The 20,957-nt window shown below is 38.4% G+C and overlaps 1 protein-coding gene across 12 annotated transcripts in view; it reads left to right on the top strand.

Moving 5' to 3' along the window:
- nrxn1a (neurexin 1a) overlaps positions 1-20,957 on the top strand; it is a 1,527,797-nt gene that overhangs the window by 102,717 nt on the left and 1,404,123 nt on the right. For 8 of the 12 annotated variants that reach the window (XM_059985909.1, XM_059985919.1, XM_059985915.1 and 5 more), the window contains 2 exons: positions 1,724-1,753; positions 2,524-2,535. The exons of 1 other annotated variant lie outside the window; for it this stretch is intronic. In XM_059985909.1, the coding sequence (XP_059841892.1) occupies positions 1,724-1,753; positions 2,524-2,535 (42 nt within the window). Of the gene's footprint in view, positions 1-1,723; positions 1,754-2,523; positions 2,536-17,044; positions 17,062-20,957 lie in introns of all 12 variants that reach the window. 3 more of the 12 variants (XM_059985918.1, XM_059985912.1, XM_059985911.1) reach the window with 2 other exon arrangements.

The following is a 20,957-nucleotide window of genomic DNA, read 5'->3' as shown; positions in this document are numbered from 1 at the left end:
GCTGGCTAAAGAACTTTCTCATCTCTGTTCTAAAGTAATGTCCATGTATTCTGAGGCCATGTCCATTGGTCCTAGATTCTCCTACAAGAAGCATCCTCTTGTTGCCCACTCTATCTAGGTCTTTCAGTATTAGGTAGGTTTCAATGAGATCCCTCCTCATTTGACTAAACTCCAGCAGCGACAGGCCTATAGCCATCAAACTCTCCTCATATGTTCACCCTTTCATTTCCAGGATCGTTATCGTAAATCTCTTCTCGATCCTCTGCAATAACAGCACATACTTTCTTAGATATAGGGTCCAAAACTACTCACAATAAATACTCCAAATGTGGTTTGATCAATGCATTATAATTTCTCAGCATTACCTTCTTGTTAAGATTCAAATTTGTTTGGTTTGCCCATAGTGAACATGTTCTGTGAATCACAAACAAGAGAAAACCTACAGATGCTGGGAATCTAAGCAACACAGGCAAAATGCTGGAGAAACTCAGCAGCCCAGACAGCATCTATGGAAAAGAGTAAACCGTCAACTGTATTCTTCTCCATGGATAGTCCCTGGCCTACTGAGTTTCTCCAGCATTTTGTGTGTGATGTCCAGTAAATCACAGTTTTGTTACTATGTTAGGCTCTCCTGACGTGATAATAACTAATTGCCTAAATCTATTAAGGACATTAATTTTCAAAAGTACAATGACACTTTCAGTAGCTATGTTAAATGGGTTTCATAGAATTAAATTTCTAGACTCCCGTCAGATTGTTCCTTCAAACCACATAAATATAAATATATTAAACTATGGAGATGGTATCATTGATGTTTAACTTTGTCAAATTCAGGTTATAAATTTCAACTTACATTGCTGGGAGAAAAAAATTGGTAGCTGTGAATAGATTTTACTTTTTTTATTTGTCAAGGATTTCAATGGGAAGTAAACTAGGTGGCATATATATTGGGTAGGCAATCTACTTCAAGTTTTCTCTCCTAGGCTATAAAAGTTCTGACCTATCTCCAATTCTTCATTCAAAAAAAAAGAATTACATTATAAATCATTCCAAATCAATTATTTTTGTACTAATATGAGCACAAATAGTAACATTCTGGAAGGGTATAAAATTATTTAATTGTTTAAATAACAATGTGCAAACTGCATTTTGTAAATCAAATATGATGTATAGCTCAGTTGACAAACTAAACATTATATAAAATTCTAAATTTACTACATAACAACATGTTAAAGCAGGAAGTTGTATAACTATCAGAAGTTAATCACTGGAGACAATGCTGATAGCATCTCTGCTCAGTGTTACTGCTTTTATTTGGAATTTTAATCTTGATTAAAGCTTTCCTGTAAATATATATTTAAGAAAGCAGACATGAAATTTAAAAATGTCACTTCAGCACAATATGTAGGCAGAAGAGTGGCTCGGTCACAAAATTTCCCTTGGGTGAAAATGACTTTCTTTTTAAGAGCCTTAATTCTGTTCAATGCAAATATGTGTGTGTAAAAATTCTCAGATTTGTCCAATGCTATCTGGATCATATTTTCACTCTTCTGATCTTGTCCCAAAGCATTGCAACCTATGGTTGAAAAATGCTTTTTTATTTCCCTGTAATGAGGACATCTAATCAAAAGGAGATGTCTGTCACAAAACATTTTTGTCATTGTGACAATACCTTCCCACATGCCCTTGTTCTTTGCTGACTCTGCTCTTATTTCCCTTTAAGGTCTGGCACACCTGATGATGGGCGACCAAGGTATGGGTTCCATTCCTTTTTACCACTGTGCTTCCTTCTTCTCCCCCTTTAGTAGTTGTCTTACTCTATCTAGAAATAATTGAAAAAGCTTATACCTCCAGTTTGGCTGTTTGAAGAAAATTCTGTCTTTCTTTATTCTTTTTGTTCTTTTTGCACTTGAGTCCAGCTTTTTTTTTCTTTGCCTTTGTCTTTGTGCAAATTAGGATAAATCAGAATAGTTTTTGTGAAAAATGTTAGTGTTAACTAATTAAAGCTCTGTTATAATTATATTGACTGTATAACTAGTTCGGAGTGCTTGAAGTTATAATGTTCATAATTTTGCTTGCTTATGTATCTGGTGGTATTGTCACTAATTAGTGCCTGCTCTCAGCTTGGGGTGTGATGAATTGTCACACTTTATTGCCATGTGTGCAGCAGTGTGCTTAGACCATCAACAAATTTGCATGGCTGATTGAAAATATGTTGTATGCATCTGCCCAGGCTGTTGGAATGCTGGAGGAATGGTTTTGAAAGCAAGTCAACCACATTCTCATTCCTGATTACATTCAATGTTCTTTATGAGTGATTTAAATCCTATTCCTCACTAAAATTAGCATCATTACATGGAATTCATACATCCATCTCGACATAATATCACTCTTGTATGTTTACATGTGGTATATTTTCTTGCTATGATTGGTTGCCTTAACATAAATCATAAAACTTATAAATTGTTTCTCTTTTTATTCAAATATGCTTACTTCATTGGAACCATTCCATCACTTCCATAGGTAAAATTAAAGGTACAGAAGTCTTTTTTGGCATAATTAAAATATATACACGTAAATGCCACCAGTGCAAATAGGGGATAGTAGCTTCTTCTTCTTATCCAAAGTTTTCTACTGGGGAAATGATGTGTGGTTATGATATTATATTGCATTCTGACCTCAGGTAAGGCTACCACTGATATTTGTTTCTCAGTATTCAAAGTGACCACAATATTCTTATCTGCTTGTTAGATACAATACCTTGGAAAACAGGGGGACAGTTCTACGTTGATGATGGAAAATTGAAATAATTTTTTTTTTTGGATTTTATGTTTTTTGAATGTTTTAACAAGTCAAAACCAGCATCTTGCAATAGATCATTGCCCTTTCGAAACCTGACCAAAGCTATTATAAATGCAGCGCTACTCATACAGTTGAACAATAACATTATTTTAATATGTAATGGACATTAATTGTATTGTGTTTAAAAATGAGTAATAGTTATTGGGTATTATACATAACAATTGAATAAATTCCATTTATTAAATTTTAGTTGGTTCAGGCTGAAGGCATCTTTAAAATATCATGATCATCATTTTACTTGGGCTTAGCTGTAAAAGAAAATATTGCAGTTGTATTAATGACAGGTGCTGGATCCTCTTGGTACTCAGAAGCATTTAGTTGGTGAACAGCCATAAATATGCAGGAGCAGCTGAGCTGAAATTATCTCAATTGTTGTGGCCTTAGGAGCTCTGCATTTACTTTCACTGCCTTCAGGTCAGAAAGGGGAAAACCGACTCTAAATTCTTGCTGGATGTGAACGTGTGGATAAGAGTGTAAAATTTACTATCTGCTCCCACCATCATTTCTTTGATTATGCATTTCTGGGTGAATTAAAATGTACTGCAAAATATATAGAATGCCCCTTAGGCTGTGGGGCAACCTCCTGAAGGAACCTAAAAGAAGTTAGGAAGCTGAGGACCTAGATAAAACATGATTTATGATTTTGGTATCACAAAGACGAAAAAATCTGCAGATGCTGGAAATCCAGGCAACACACACAAAGTGCTGGAGGAACTCAGCAGGCCAGACAGCATCTCTGGAAAAGAGTACATTCGACGCTTTGGGCCGGGACACTTCATCAGGATGGTCTTCAGTTTTCTGCTCATTATATAGTTTGACCAGTTGGTTGCTTTGAGGTATAAATTTGTTCAGGAATGGACTTGCTGAGTGCAGGTGGAATCAATGAAGGGAGGGGCAAAAATGTAAAAGAGAAAGGCCCAACCAATTTTAAACTAGTCTCCAAATGAATCTGAATTCAGTTGGTACTTGGCATCTTGATCAGGCCTTATGCAAGCCTGAATAAGTAACTGAAATGAGTTGAGTGACTCTGGGTGTTAGAATTGCAATTTGAGACCTTCTAGTTCCCCATGAAAAGAACTATGTAAGGAATATTCAAAACTATCATGCATATAGCCACTGTGAGCAATTTCTAAACATCTAAAACAAATGAACTTGTGTAATACCAATAGTGCATCACAGTTTTTAATAAATTAATGGCTATTTTCATTGCATTCTATTTACTTCTCATAACCATAAATGATAAACAAGTCTGATGAAAAGTAGGCAACTGGTTTAAATATCGGCTAATTTTCTCAACCAATATTAACTAGTTTCTTTTGTTGAGTTTTTTTTTGCTTAATTTCAGAGAAGCATTACAATTCTCTTTCGTGGAATACGATAATTGCATTTACAATGGATAAAATGCAAGTTTGCTTGGAAATTGTCCAGTCAACTTTGCAAAGAGAAAGAAAATGTTTCACATACAATTTAGGTTTTATGTTTGGTACAGAGATCCTGTATAGAAGAACACTAATAGGAAATGAATTTTCTGCAAGATTGGGAAATCATAAAATATCTGCTTTTCTGTTTCTGAGGGCTGGATTTTGTTGCTGGTCACATAGGTGCTTTTGCATTCCAGAAAAGAAAGCTTGCATTTGTTTTTTTTACCTCTGGTTTCCCAAAGAGGTGATTCAAATCATGATTCTTTATGGACAGATAATGTGATTATCTGATTGAGGGGCTCAAGGTGATGGCATTCAGACCATATTTGATACAGAACATATTCATATTTGATACTCATGCAATTATATGTGCATTGGAAAATTGAGCATTGAAGGCCAAGACTCATCATTTGATGTGTTTCAGAGAGAAGATGTGCTATTATAACATTCTGCATGCACCTTTCTATGTCATTTACTAATGTATGTCATCTGAGTGCATCTTTCAGGACATCGTAATCATCTTTTAGAATGCAGTGCAGGAACTGCATTAAACAGTTTCACGCAACTACATACACAGCAAACTAATATGATAATCACTAGACCAACTACTTTAGTAATGCCAAGTAAGTAATAAATATTAACCAAGAGACTGGGGAGTTTTTTTTCCCATACTAAGAGAAAAGATATGGCCTCACTTTAAAGACTCGTTACTAACTGTGCAATGATCCCTAAGGAACACACACAAAATGCTGGAGGAACTCAGCACGCTAGACAACCTGATGAAGGGTCTTGGCCTGAAACGCTGACTGTTTACTCTTTTACATGGATGCTGCCTGGCTTGCTGAGTTCCTCCAGCATTTTGTGTGTGTGTTGCTTGGATTTACAGCATCTGCAGAGTTTCTTTTGTTAATGATCCTTAAGGACTGTGCTTCAATGCCATTTTAGATTTTGTGCTAAAATCTCTGAATTTCTAATTCAAAACAGAAATACAGCCAGCTACTCTAGATCACAGTTGAGAATACATTTTCCATTTACTATTTCTTATGCAATGGGTTATTGAGTTTACTTGTTTTGCATTTATGCTAAGCATTCTTCTCTTGAGTTACAAATTAGTTTCAATTACATTGAGTATTAATAAGTCAAAGTTATATGAGGGATAGACTAAAGGTAGCAGTGAATGATGCAAGAGCAATTGATGCATTTAGCATGCAGTATTAGGTTTAAGCCCAGATTAATCGGTCTGCTTTCACCAACATGTAAGGGTAGCATTGTTTTATTAAATGTGTCTCTGTGCCCTCTGGTATAATTAGCTAAATGACTGTCAAAGTAAACAGGGTACTTCTATGAGAATTAAACCTCCTCAATTTTATTGTCATAATTTTTCAAACTTTACTCTCATGAGGACAATGCTTGATGTAAATTATTTGAGAATTTTAATACAGTAGGACCAGAATGTTGTGTGAATTTAGTGGTTGCTGAGAAGTCAATGATGAATGTTTTTGTTCCTCTCTCTGATACAAGTGTAAAGTATATTTTAGCTAAGATATTTGAGGTCATTGAAATTTGGAAATTGCTTTGAAGCTTTTGTTGATGTTTCTAGAAACAACACAGGGATCAAATCTTCTTTGTCAATAATTTCACATAAGTGGAAAATGGAGAAATCAATGTTCTGACCAAATACAAGGAATCCAGAATTTATGGGATGCATGTTAAAGAAATCTCCCTCGAAGCTTGCAATAAAAATTATCAAGGTTAATTTGAAAAACAGAATTTATCCATAAATAGTATAACATGGGATGAGGGCAATTTTGATCATGTATTCCCACTATTTTTTAGCAAATTTTAGATTTTGCCTGGCTTCTTGGTTTTTTTGTAAGTGACTTGCTTTCATATTTTTAAAGAATCTCATGGTAGGTGATAGTCTCCAGCATTTGTTTGAAGTCTAACATGCAGTTAGATTGAGAAAATTATCTTGGTAATGGATCTCAGAAGAGTGAATTTGTTGAATGCCTTACAAGATGGCTTTTTAGAGCAGCTTGTCATTGAGCCTACTAGATCAACTATACTGGATTGTGTATTGTTTAATGAAACAGAGGTGATAAGGGAGCTTAAGCTAAAGGAAACCTTGGGAGGCAGTGATCACAATATGACTGAGTTCAACATGGAATTTGATATGGAGAAGCTAAAGTCTGACATCACAATATTTCTGTGGAGTACAGGACATTACAGTGGTATGAGAGAGGAGCTGGCCAAAGTAAACTGGACGGAGAGGCAGGCAGGGATAATAGCAGAACAGCAATGGCTTGAGTTTCTGGGAAAAATGAGGAAGGTGCAGGATAGATGTATTCCAAAAACAAAGAAATACTCAAATGGCAAAATTGTGCAACTGTGGCTAACCAGGGAAGTCAAAACTAATGTAAAAGCAAAAGAGAGGGCATACAACAAAGCAAAAATTAACTAGAAAATAAAGGATTGAGAAGCTTTTAAAAAATATACAGAAAGCAACTGAAAGAATCAGTCAGAGGGAAGAGATGAAATATGAAAGCAAACTAGCAAACAAAATTCAGATAGATAGGAAAAGTTTTTTCAAGTACAGTATATATCAAAAAAGAGAGTTGAGAGTGGATAGAGCACTACCAGAAAATGAAGTCAGAGAAAAAATAACAGGAGACAAGGAGCTGGCAGATGAATAAAAAGAGTATTTTGCATCAGTCTTCATTGTGGAAGACACTAGCAGTGTGTCAGGTGTTGAAAGCTGTGAGGGAAGAGAAGTGAGTGCAGATACTAGTATAAGGGAGAAAGTGCTCAAAAAAGTTGAAAGACCTAAAGGTGCCTAAAGGTCACTCAGACCTGCGGTTCTGAAAGAGATAGCAGTAGAAAGTGTGGAAGGATTAGTAATAATCTTTCAAGAATCGTTGGATTCTGGCATGGTTCCAGAGGACTGGAAAATTGCAAGTGTCACTTCGCTCTTTAGAAAAGGAGGGAGACAGCAGAAAGGAACCAGTTAGATTAACCTCAATGTTTGGGAAGATGTTTGGAGTCAATTGTTAAAGATGAGGTAATGAAATGCTTGATGACCCAGGACAAGATAGGTCAAAATCAGCATGATTTCCTTCAGGGAAGATTTTGCCTGATGAATCTGTTGGAATTCTTTGAGGCGATTACAAGTAGGATAGTTAAAGGGGATGCAGTGAATGTTGTATATTTGGATTTTCAGGAGGTCTTTGATAAGATACCATGCGTAGATCAAACATGAACAAATAGGACTAGCTTAGATGGTTGTCATGGTAATTTCCCATGCTTCATTTCTCTGACTGTAGGGATCTATACCAACATGTTTTTTGCTTTATAATAGTATCACAGAATTCATGTCTCAAGCCAAAACTACACTGAAAACAGATACTTAGCTAAAAATAAGAGCTGGGTCCTTCAGTACAGTCAAAATAAATTTAATTGCATTGAATAAAGTTGTTATTATCATCAAAATACCCTGCTATTATCTACACTGCCAATTCTATTTGAAGTTGAAGTCGAGTTTATTGTCAAACACACAAGTCTGTGTATGCACAGGTGTAATGAAAAATTTCCTTCTAGCAGCATCAAAAGCACATAGCATTATTTAAGCAGCAGACATAAGGAAAAGATAAATCAACCATGAATTAGACACCATTTTTACAAGAAAGAATAGAATTAATCCAGAAAAATAAAGTCTATTGCAGTGCAAAGTGATCTATGGTGTATAGTCTTAGTGTTGCTAAACTGTAGTGATGGAGGGTTATGCTGATTGCTTCAAGAACGAAATGGCTGAATAAAAGTAGCTGTAGGTAAAGGTGTGTAATTTGTGGAAGTATTTGTGCAATATTTTGCAAGCAATGGTGTGTAACCTCTGCTGTTCCTACTCTATTCCCTGACCTATGACAGCTTGGCCAGATCCTGCTCTAACTCCATCTACATGTTGGCAGATGATACCACTGTAGAGGGCTGCATCTCAAGTGACGATAAGTTGGAGTACAGAAAGGAGATAGTTTGGTGACATGCTGTTGTGACAACTTGTTTTGGCCATTTGTTGTTAGGCACATGAATGATGCTGCTTGTCTTATACACTGTTGATGTTGGCATGGCCTGGAAGAGGGCACTGGTATTGATTTAAACCCTATTCCAAGATCTGTCATGGGAAAAAATTACTCCTTGAACAAATGCAATATCCCCATTAACTTTAGGGAATCACTGACCCATGATACTCATAGCAGCGAAGGAGCTTCACCACGTTATTGAGAACCACAAACTCATGCAATAGGAAGACATGAAAGGCCTGTGTAAATGACCAAAGGAGATAAGGCATATCCTGCACCATCTACAGAAGAGTTTCAAGTTCCCACATTGGCCTCATCAGTTACCTGAGAAACCACAAAAAAAGAGAGGAAACAATTCAACCTTGATCCTGAGAGACAGAATAAGACGTTTTTTTTTACATACAGTACATTTTATTAATGTTCCAAATTTTCTTCAGAATGGTCAACAGTTCAAAGCAAGATTCAGGCAGCTTTTAGCTACTTTACAAATTCAAACAATAATATGCATTTAATAAAAGACAACATGCCAACATAAAGTTAGTCCCTGTCTCTTGGGTTTATGCTTCAAAGTTGGAAAATGCAAATACTTCTCTGAAAGATGCAGTTTTGGTGTATATTGATAGGCATATATATTGTTTCATGATAGGTTTCCAGTTCCTGTCAGCATTTTGAATGAATGTTCTGTTTAAACAGGGTTTTGACCAGTTGGAACAGAATTGAGATAACTGAGTTACGCTCCGCATTTCAGTTTTAGTTTTCGTCTCACCTGCTCTTTGCTGGAAATGCCTGTAGTTCAATGCCTATCAGACTTGTGGGCTTATTCATGTTTGTGAGCTTTCATTTAACAAGCATACAGTTATCTTGTGCTGTATAAAGGTAGATGCCATTGTGTTCATAAAGTACTTGTGAAATGTGGAGCTTATACTCCTTGAAATAAGTTTGTCAATACCTCTTGACACAAGAAAGACTGCAGATTCTGGACAAATGTAAAAAAATGCTGGGAAACCTTGGAACAAGCCATTAAAGTGATCAACTCTTCTGCATTGAAGTATCAAATTACAGACATTAAATGTTTTTACTTAGGACTATTTTACTGTTGCAAATTGATCCAAATGCATTTCATTGGAAAATTATTAATAATCTCACCTGGACAAAAAAGACACATACGTTTGGATACTGTTCATAGTCTTTGGTTCAGCATTCAACACAATCATCCCTTGATTGGAAAGCTGAGCCTACTGGGCCCGAACACTTCCCTCTGCAACTGTATCCTAGACTTCCTGACTGGGAGACCTCAGTCAGTCCGGATCAGGAGCAGCATCTCCAACACCATCACACTGAGCACGGGGGCTCCCCGGGGTTGCGAGCTCAGTCCACTGCTGTTCACTCTGCTGACCACAACTGTGCTGCAACACACAGTTCGAACCACATCATCAAGTTCACTGATGACACGACCGTGGTGGGTCTCATCAACAAGAATGATGAGTCAGCTTACAGAGAGGAGGTGCAACAGCTAATGGACTGGTGCAGAGCCAACAACCTGTCTCTGAATGTGAACAAAACAAAAGGTTGTTCACTTCAGGAGGGCACGGAGCGACCACTCCCCGCCGAACATCGACGGCGCCTCGGTAGAGATCGTTAAGAGCACCAAATTTCTTGGTGTTCTCCTAATGGAGAATCTCACCTGGTCCCTCAATACCAGCTCCATAGCAAAGAAAGCCCAGCAATGTCTCTAATTTCTGCGAAGGCTGAGGAAAGTCCATCTCCCACCCCCCCATGCTCATCACATTCTACAGGGGTTGTATTGAGTGCCTCCTGAGCAGCTGCATCACTGCCTGGTTTGGAAATTGTACCATTTCAGATCGCAAGACCCTGCAGCGGATAGTGAGGTCAGCTGATAAGATCATCAGGGTCTCTCTTCCTGCCATCATGGGGCTTTACACCCCACGCTGCACCCGCAAAGGAAACAGCATTTTGAAGGACCCCATGCACTCCTCATACAATCTCTTCTCCCTCCTGCCTGGGAAAAGGCTCCAAAGCATTCGGGCTCTCACGACCAGACTATGTAACAGTTTCTTCCACCAAGCCGTCAGACTCCTCAATACCCAAAGCCTGGACTGACACCTTACTGCGCTATTGTCCTGTTTAATATTTATTGTAATGCCTGAACTGTTTTTGTGCACTTTATGAGGTCCTGTGTAGGTCTGTAGTCTAGTGTAGCTTTCTCTGTGTTGTTTTTTTATGTAGTTCAATCTAGTTTTTGTACTGTGTCATGTAAACCATGGTCCTGAAAAACGTTGTCTCATTTTTACTATGCACTGTACCAGCAGTTATGGTCGAAATGACAATAAAAGTGACTTGACTTGACTTGAAACTATAATTACCAAATTATCAATCATTGTAGGGTAAACTGAATGATCCCTCTAAACTATGAATTAGACCAAACTTTATCAGATCTAGTCAAGTAAACTAGGTAATTAAATCGGTTACTGGAGGAGGCAGTAATGACAGAGCACAGTTTGTGTATGGAAAGGACTAAGCTGAAGCATTTGCATACAGATTCTGCTGGACTTGCTGAGTAGGTAATCCATCTCTGCTTTCACCCAAGATACTAACCATCACTGAATGTGGTCAGATGATTTGATATTACTCCATATCATTTCAAGAAATGGATGCAGCAAAGGTTCTGAGATACAGTAATGTCGCAGCTCCAGATTAGCACTCCATATTGTACAAACTCACCAGCACCTGCTCACAGGTTCCTGGACCACTCACCCTCTGACCATATCCTCACTTGCAAAATGAATCAAAGAGCACAAGGACCCATGAAGAGCTGTAGGCTCATCAAGATTGGTTTACAATTTAAGCAAATGATCTCAAATACTATCCTAAATTTTATTTTTTTTATAAGTAGAACTAGGCATTTCAAACCTTGTTATTGAATTCAGCTTCCATCAAAAAGACCTCCAATATCCTTATCCTTATCTGCCGTGGAAACTATTATTCAAGACCTGATCACACTTGGGTTTCATTACTTCAGCCACACTTGGTTAGCTTACGTCTGCAAAATTCAGCAAAGTTTTTGATCTGATTTACCTTTTGATTCCCTGTGCCTTACTTTAAAAAGTAGCCTCTAAATGCATGAACTAGTATATCTCGCTCAGAGAGATTGCCCTATCTCAAATTGTCCATTTCTCTGACTGTTCTTTCGTTAATCTTTTCTTCCATACCTTTCACTATTAAGGCCCCAAGCTTAGAACCTTTAATAGCTTTCTTCTTCCACCTCTTGTTTTTCTTTAAGGCAAGAGGCATGATGTTGAGGCTGTGGGAGCCATTGCCCCTCAACTCGTGGAATGTTCCAGACTTTGGATGTTGAAAACATGGACTTTGCATGTTTTCCTTGTGGATACATAACTTTACTTTTAGGTTGTCCAGTTTCTTCTCACGTCCTATGTATGTGCTTGTGTGTTGATTGCAACTGTGAATTACCAATTAATTGAGTGGTGAAAGAGTCAAGAAAAGATCTTGATGGGCATTATAGAGACAAAACAGATGGGCATAACATTTCAGGCCTGCAGGGAACTAAGAAGGTAAATGAAATGCTGGGTTTACTTTGTTGGGCAAATATCATAGACTTGATTAGCTGAATGATCACCTCTGTGTCATAAAATACCCTCCTCAAAATTTAACATTGGATCGGTTCTGGATTTTGAACTTGTATTGCTAGAGCATTGCTAGTATGTACTACATCAGCTTTGTTTGTGACAGGAAGGGAGTTTGCAATTGATCATGTTCTTACCATAGTCTTATTAATGTAAAGATTGCATGTATTGAAAATGTTGTGTAAGAAGTCTTGAAGTACTTGTGGTGTATCGGTCTGTGTATCGAGAAGGTGCTATATATCACAAAAGAATCAAAGAACTGTACAGTGCAGTCATGGGCCCTATGAGCCAAGTTTATTCATGCTGAGCTGCATTAATCCCAGTTGCCTGTGTTAGGCCTATGTTTATCTTCTCCTTTCCTATCTAAGTACCTGTCCAAGCACGTTTTAAACATTGTAATTGTATCAGCCCCTTTCACCTTCTCTTGTAGCTCATTCCACATCTTCGCCACCTTTTGTATTAGAAAAAATATTACTCCTCAGATCTTTAAATTCCTCCTGTCTTGTCTTAAATTTGTGCCCTCTCTATGACAAACCCTTTCTGTAGTATAGCAACCAGAACTTAACGGAAGTTTCTAAATGTGATTTAACTAATGTTTTGTAGAATTGCAACATGGCATCCCAAAACGGCAACATAGCATTGTCTATGAAGGCTATCATACTTAATACTTTTTACGGTATCATTTTCACTTGTTCCGGGGCTATTGACTTTACTTCCAAATTGTCCCTGTAGTCAATACTCTGAAGGCCCCTGCCATTTATTCTATGAATATGACCTCTCAAAATGCATTGCCTCACACTTCTCTGGATTATGTTCCATTTGCCACAGCTGCACCTAGTTTTTCAGCTAACCTGCATCCTACTGTACCCTTAAATAATATTTTTCGCTATCTGTTACTCCAACATTTCTGTCATCTTCAAATCTGCTGATCATTTCATATTCTCATCCTGTACAGATATTACAAATGACTAAGGTCCCAGCTCCAATCTCGGTGATCTATCTTGCCTGTTGTTCAATAGTTCCATTTGATATCAGAGGAATGGATGCAATACACATCCTGAAATTCTTGCTCTTCGCAGACATCCACGCAAACAGTAAAGAATCCCAAAGAATGACTGACAGTTAACCCCAAAAACCCCCACTTCCCCTCCCATGCACAAGCAGCGGCAAAGCAACGACCCCATCCAACCCACCCACTTCCACAAAAAAGCATCCGCACACTCCACCCCCATGCATAAAATAGAAAAGCCCCAAGAAAGACCATGGTCTGCAGTACACCAAAAACTAATTGTTCACCTGATAATTCAGCATACCACAGGCTCACTCTCTCCTTGAAGTGTCCCTTTTTACAGTGAAGGGGGAGACATAGCAAAACAACTCACTGATTTATGGTGTTAAAAGTCTGTCACATCACTTCTGCTTCCCCCCCCCCCCCCCCCCACCGGTTCTCTGTTGAAGAATCAGCAACAAACTCTCCCACACCAATGAGTGAGAGAGAGAAAGAGAGAGAGAGATTCTCGGAGTACAGAGCCTCTGAGAGCCGATCTCTTGTTCCTGATGTTCTGTTCTCTCCTGGTATGCTTCAGTTGGTGGCACCTGCTTAGAATCAATCTCTCTACAGGGTCACAAAACCTCAGAACCCTAAAGCTGCACTCATTTTCTAGGCCGTGTCCTTGCTGGTCACGAGAGTAGGTCCTGGGAATAAGTCTCACCTCCGCAAAGAACAGAAACCTGAGTGTAACTCCAGGTCAGGGTCTTCAGCAGAACCCCATCCATCCTGAAAAGGAAAAGGAGAGACATCGAAGGTGGAAATTAAGCTGTTTTCATAGATGAACTTCAAGTAGTAACTATTGAGTGCCATTGTAACACCACCTTGCCTATGAAATGTTGTTGTAGATGCACTCAGCAAGGCAAATGAAAATATTCCACCACACTCCTAAATTACATGGGCTTTGAAAGGTTAAGGCATGTGTCACGATCAAGGAATATCTAGGTGTGATGGCTTAGACAAATATATGATACCCAGGTTAGAGATTCTAGGATAGTTCTATAAATAAAAAGTGCCCTCAACATGAAGGCAACATCACAAATGTGCGTAGTCATTTTGATAAAACTATCATGGACAGATGCAAAAGTTAGTTTTACGAGGATTAAGTAAAACAGGTTTACTCTTAATCTTGATTCTTTTTACCCCCGTCACTGACTCCTATCCAGCAGCAGCTTTGCTCTTTAGAATGCAGACTGCTGAGGCAGTCTTGACACCATTAAATTATTTATTTAAATCAAATCTGGTCTCAGGAATGGTGGCCATGGAAGTATCAGGTTATTTGAAGGTCCCACCTAGTTTCTTTCAGAGAAGCAAATCTTTTATCCTTGCCCATTCTGATGTTTAGGTCACTCAAACCACCAGTGTGGTTGACTCTTAGCCGCATTCTCAGTTCAGGAGCAGTTGGGGATAGAGAAAAAAGTGGAATTGACAGTCACGTTTGTTTATTGTGAATAAACTGAAAGAACAAACACTCCTACTTAAGTTTCCTTTCACAAAGCCTTCCTTGTCACCATTGCCAACCCTAAATTTTTATTCACTATTTCATTAGCCCAGGCTGATAGATTATTGATCTGGGAACATAACAACCCTTTACTATTTCCCTTGCACAGCCGATATTACAAATGTATTTCCAATAAATAGTCCCTTCATATAGCACCATTAATCAAAAAATGAAGACGTACTCATATAATTTCCAATTTAGTTGGGTAATTGTAGCCAACACTTCATATGATGCTTTATGTAGGGAGCTATTATAATGTCCTGAAGTAAGTTTTGTATGTCAGTCACAGACTTTCTGGATTTCAACAGTTTATTCAAAACGTTTATGAATTGCTAGAAGAGATCATGGGCTTGTCAGGCTGAATCTTTTATTTTAATGTTCCCTTATTATTTTTTCTCTCAAATGTATTTCAATGTCTCAAAATGCATTCCTAAATATTGCCAATCATGCATTAATCCAATTTAAATGTTTCAGTCATATCAGAAATTCAATTTCCTTATGTTATCTTCCAATTTTAAGAGCAGCAGCTAAGGAGGTGTTTTGCATCACTAGTTCCCCGTTGAGAATGGTAAAAGAAATTAGAAGATATTTCTTATGGGATTCAGAATGTTGATGTTGCTGATATAGAATATGCTGCAGCAAAACAGATATATTCCCTTTTAAACAAGTCAGGTCTGGCTTCTGTAATTGAGTTAGCAAGCTTGACAGTATAAATAATAACAAATAAACAGTCCACTGTAATGTCCCTTTGAACGTAAAGTGGTTACAAGATTCTAGTATTCATTGTAATAGCATCTATGACAGCTTGGGTCTTGGGTCAGTATATGAATACATTAAGTAAGACAATTTAGATCGAGGTGTATTGGAAAGTATAATTGTTCTGTTGTTTCCAGAAAAACAGCCCATATAATAACAACAGGATGGAAAAGTTTTTAAAAATCTATAGGCTGGTTCCTAAAACAATTAACCTCTGAAGGAATACAGAAAAATGTGACAATGTAGCCTCCAACAAAAATGTAGCTGTTAATAATTGGCCTGTTAAGTAGTGACAAACTTTTTGATAGTTGTGGCATTGAGTACTTAATTGTGTCAAAAGCACATTTTGAATTATTATGTACTAGCTAGGAACATGACTCCAATCTTGTGTTGATCTAGAAGTGATGCTTAAGTAAGTCTGCATTTTGTAGTAAAATTATGTGTAATCTTAGAATTGGAGTATACTGGTCTTATGTGACTCCACTTAGGAAATAATAATCATGATATATGTTATAACCTGAGAAGAGTCTGGTTGCTTCATTGCATATGCTCAAATAAGAAAACTTGAGTCTTGGCTGATGACTGCAGTTGCCAGAGTGAATGAATTTCCAGTGATTACTGTGGTTATGTAGGTCTGAACACTCAAAACAAAGGGCCAGAATTCAGATGGAATATTATTAGAGTAGCAAAACTGAAATAATTTACCTGCAAGGTTTTTGTTTCTTTACTAAATCCTTTTCACAGATACAACATTGCTCCTTGTGCTTTGGAACTTCCTACTTCTGATTCTGATTTACCTTGAGACAATGTGATTGTGCATTTATAACTTGTTAGACCTGACCTATTTTTATTTCTGGCTCTCTTCAGCATGCATTTGGATCTTTTTAATGTGTAAAACAGACACATAGTTTCCAAATTTCTTACTAGATATTGACATCCAAGAGCAATGCAGGCTGATAATATTGTTGGAGTGCAGAACGTCCTATCAGCTATAGTTACTTGTTAAGAAACTTGAAGGTGTTTGCTGGGATTCTAGTAGCTTTCCTATAAAACTGAGAGCCTGCATGTTCTTGTCGGAATGTAGAGCAAGGCTGTCAGGTTTTGGGAGCTCTGGTTAATGAAAGATATTGAGGCTCTGGAAGCATAGACTTCACATAATTAAGTGAGTCTCTTGATGAATACAAGTAGTGTTATAGTGCACTTAAGAGAGCGAAGTTTAAAGGACAAAAAGAAGATATGAGAAGGATTTGGCAGGCAAACTAAATCAGAAGAGACTACAGGAATATTAAGAGACAGGAAAAAAGTTGGCTTTCTTAAATATCAACATGGCTGTCAGTATCTGGAGCCAGAGGAAATGGGTGAGATTTTTATTGACTATTTCTCTTCTGTGGAGAAAATGATGGAAGTTAAGGATATGGGGGAAACAGCTGGCGATATGTTGGACCACAAATTAATTACCAAAGTGGAGGTATTGGAACACTAAGGTGGATAAATCTGGGATCTGACTTGAGGCATGCTCGGACCTTGTGGGGAGCTAGAGAAAACACTGTAGAGGGAGAAATCTCTTGAAGATTTTGTTTTCCTTCAAATCTGGCCACAGGCAAGGTTCTGGAGGACTGAGAATGGCTAATGTAGTGCCATTGTATAAATAGAACAGCAAAATAAAGCATGGAATCGACAGGCCAGTAAGTCTGCCATCAATGGTGGGTAACTTGGTGCAGGCAATTCTGAGGGCCAGGTTCCACCAATATTTGGAAACACAGCATCTGTGGAAAGTTGTGTCTGAAAGATCTCTTGGAATTTTGTGAGGAGATAACAAAGAGAGAAGATGAGGATAGGATAGTGGTTATTGCCTGAATGGAATCTAGCAAGGCTTTTGACAATGTCCCTCATGGCAGGTTATTTTGGAAGGTTACATTGCATGGCACCCAAGGGGAGGGGATTCATAAATGGCTCAGTGGTAGGAGGCAGAGAATGATGATTCAGGGTTGTTTCTCAGACTGGGAGGCCTGTGTCTAGTGGTGTGCCACATAGGTCGATGCTAGATATTTTTTATCTGTAATTTATGTAAATGAGTTGTATGTGATTGGTTAATAATAAGTTTGCAGATGATACTATAATGGTAGTGTAGGTAGTGTAGAAGGTTATGAAAAACTGCAGGATTATCTTGATCAGCTAGTTCACCGGGCTGAGCTTTGTCAAATGGTGTTCAATCCAAATACATGTGAGACATTATACCTTGAGATCAGATCAGGGTTGGATTTATCCAATAAATGGTCAAGCCCTGGGGAGTGTTACAGGACAGAAGGATGTAGTTTGCTGAAACCGGTGTAAAAAGTAGAAAGCATTTAACATGCTGCCTTCATAAGCCAGGGCTTTGAGTATAGGATTTAGAAAGGTATGCTGCACTTGCATTAGATATTAATGAGGGTGGACTTGGAGTACTGTGCACAGTTTTGGTCACCAAGTTAAAGTAATTGAGAAAGAATGCAGAAAAGACTTACTGGATTATTACCTGGACTTGAGGGCCTGAGGTACAAGGAGAGTTGGATAGACTTGGACCTGACAGAAGTAAATAAGATCATGACGTGCAGAGCACATTGTCCTTTTTTTCACTGGGAGAATACAAGACGGCATAAGTTTGAGATCAGTGCAGAGAGATTAAAAAGAGACATTGGGGCAGATTATTCATGCATACTTAAAATGGGTTGGCAGAAATTTGGGGTGGGCATATTATCAACATTTAAAAGCCGTGTAAAATAGTGCATGGACAGAGGTTTCAAGGTCTGTGGATCAAATACAGGCAGTTGGGTTTAACTGTCATCATGGATGAGTTGGACCAAAGACCCTTTTTCAGTTCTCTTTAATACCATGAAATGATTATAAATTCAAGCAGTGTACATGGAATGATGATCAAATTGTCCATACCATTTGTAATTTAAATTCTGTTTACAATGTGTGAGGATACCTGTCATCAAACAGTTTAAAAGATAAATCCAAAAGTGTGGGAAACAGACTTGTAACAAACAAGAATGATTAAGACTGTAAACCTAAGTATACTCTATAAACACATTATCAAATAAAAACAGGCCCAAAAACAGATTTATTATCATTGTCTGAAGTGATGTAGAATTTATTGTTTTGTGACAGCAGGACAGTGCAATGGCAGAAAAGTACTTGAAATTGCAAAAATAATTAAATAATGGAAAAAAGGAATAATGAGAAGTGTTCATGGACTGTTCAGAAATTTGGTGGCTCAGAAATGTGATAGCAATACCTTCTGGATAGATCAACTGAGCTTTCTTCTCTTGTTTTCATCACTTATCACCCACTAATCACTATAGTGATGAAACTCACTTACGTGATTCTCTAGAAAACATTTTTATATTGCATATTAGAGAAATCAACCACAATGAAAAAATTACAGTGTGGCAACTGTTAACAAAGAGCCAATTGTAAAACCTGGACTTTGTGAATGTGCCTCCATGCTTAAGAAAGCATAAAATGCCAACAACATGGCAGCCCGAGTACTTGGGGAATGTGCACACCAGCTGACTGTTGTCTTCACAAATATCTTCAATATTTCACTCATCCAAGCTGCTGTCTCCACATGCTTCAGATCAGCCACCATCCTCACTATTCCAAAGACCTCTACACCTTCAGAAGTAAATGGCGACTGCCCGAGGGCATTGACGGCAGTCATCGTGAAGTGCTTTGAATGGCTGGTAACGGCACAAATCAACATCTCTATTCCGGACAATATGGACACTCACCAATGTTTTTACCAACAGAACTGCTCTATGATAGATGCCATAGCATTTGTTATGTACCTGTGCCTGACACACCTAGAAGATAGGGGTACTTACGCCAGAATGCTGTTTCTGGATTTTAGTTCAGCATTCAACACTATCATCCCACAGACCTTGATGGATAAACCCCTACTCCTGGGTCTAATGCACCTCTGTGCAACTGGGTAATGGACTTCCTAACGAGCAGACCTCAGGTAGTTGGGATCTATGATAGCTCCACCTTCCCATCATCTTCAACACGGGTAACCCCAGTCCTGTATGCTGAGCCCACTACAGGCCACTCTGCTCACACACGGCTGCTCAGCCAAACACCCAAGTAATCACACTGCCAAGTTTACTGATGACACAGTGGTGGTGGGGCTTATCACCAACAATGATGCAACAGCCTAAAGAGAAAATGTAGAAGACCTTGAGGCCTGGTGTCAGACAAATAACCTCTTTTTCATTGTTAACGAGACAAAGGAGATGGTTATTGGCTTCAGGAGATGTCACCCCTCCTTACATTGGTAGCACAGCAATGGAAACTATGAGCAGTTTCAAGCTCCTGTGAGTGTGCATCTAACACAACCACTTATGGTCCCAGAACACCTTCTAGACAGTCAGGAAAGCTCACCACAGCCTCTACTTTCTGAGGAGGCTAAAGAGAGCTGGGCAGTTCTGACTATCTGTTGCAGAGTCTTCCTGTGCAGTTTCCATATCATGCAGTGATGCAGAATGTCAGGATCCTCGCTAATGTGCAGCTCTAGAAGGCTATGAGTGCAGATGTGCAGCAGGAGAGCATCTTAACATGCTGCATCGCTGCACAGTAGGGAATCAGCATTGCGGTGAACAGGAAGGATCTACCAACAGGTAGTCAGAATTGCCCAGTGCATCACTGGGATCATACTACCAATCATCAAGGACATTACTTCAGAAAGGTGGCAGAAAAAGACCACGTTTCCATTCCAAGCAGTAAGGCTGATCGACACCTCCATACTGTAACCCACCCCTCCACACCCCCCACCACCACTACTTTATCATTTCCTACCAGAGTCACCTTATGTACAGATGCAGACATAAATCAATCTATATACTGTATATAAGCTATCTTATTTATTTATATTTATTGTGTTTTTTAATTATTGCTTCTTTTTTGGGCTGCATCAGATTCAGAGTAAAAATTACTTCACTCTCCTTTGCACTTGTATGCTGGAAATGATATTAAACAATTTTGAGACATGAATTATTTATTTATATTATTTTAGAGATAAAGTTTGGGACAGGCCCTTCTGACCCTCTGACCCAGGGTGCTCAAAAGCCCACCGATTTAGCCCTAGTATAACAATTTACAATGACCGATTTACCTACTAACTGGTATGTCTTTGGACTGTGGGAGGAAACCCACAAGCACACAGGAAGGAATACACAAATTTGCTTACAGACCATGCTGGAATTGAACTCCAAACTCGTGTGCCCTGAGCTGTAATAGTGTCACCTTAACCACTATACTACTTTGGCTAGTAGGGATAGTCAATGTGACATGGCGTGTGACATGGCGTCTCACCAAGAGTTTTTTGAGGAAGTTACAGGGAGAGTTGATGAAGTAAAGACAGTGGATGCTGTCTGCGTCAATCTTAACAAGGTCTTTGATAAGGCCCCACATGGGAGGCTGGTATAGATGGCCAAGTTGCTTGGTATTCAGGATGAACTAGTAAATTAGTATCAATACTGGCTTAGTGAGAGAAGCCAGAGAGTGGATTCCTTTCTTATTGTATGCACAATTTGTGGTCTTTTCCACACTAGTTGAATGCTCTAGTTGGTGTGGTCTTTCTCTAATTCTATTGTG

Source organism: Hypanus sabinus, chromosome 12, assembly GCF_030144855.1.
Source record: "Hypanus sabinus isolate sHypSab1 chromosome 12, sHypSab1.hap1, whole genome shotgun sequence".
NCBI classification, from domain to species: domain Eukaryota; kingdom Metazoa; phylum Chordata; class Chondrichthyes; order Myliobatiformes; family Dasyatidae; genus Hypanus; species Hypanus sabinus.
The sequence above is the reverse complement of the archived record's forward strand: the minus strand, read 5'-3'. Positions and strand labels throughout refer to the sequence as shown.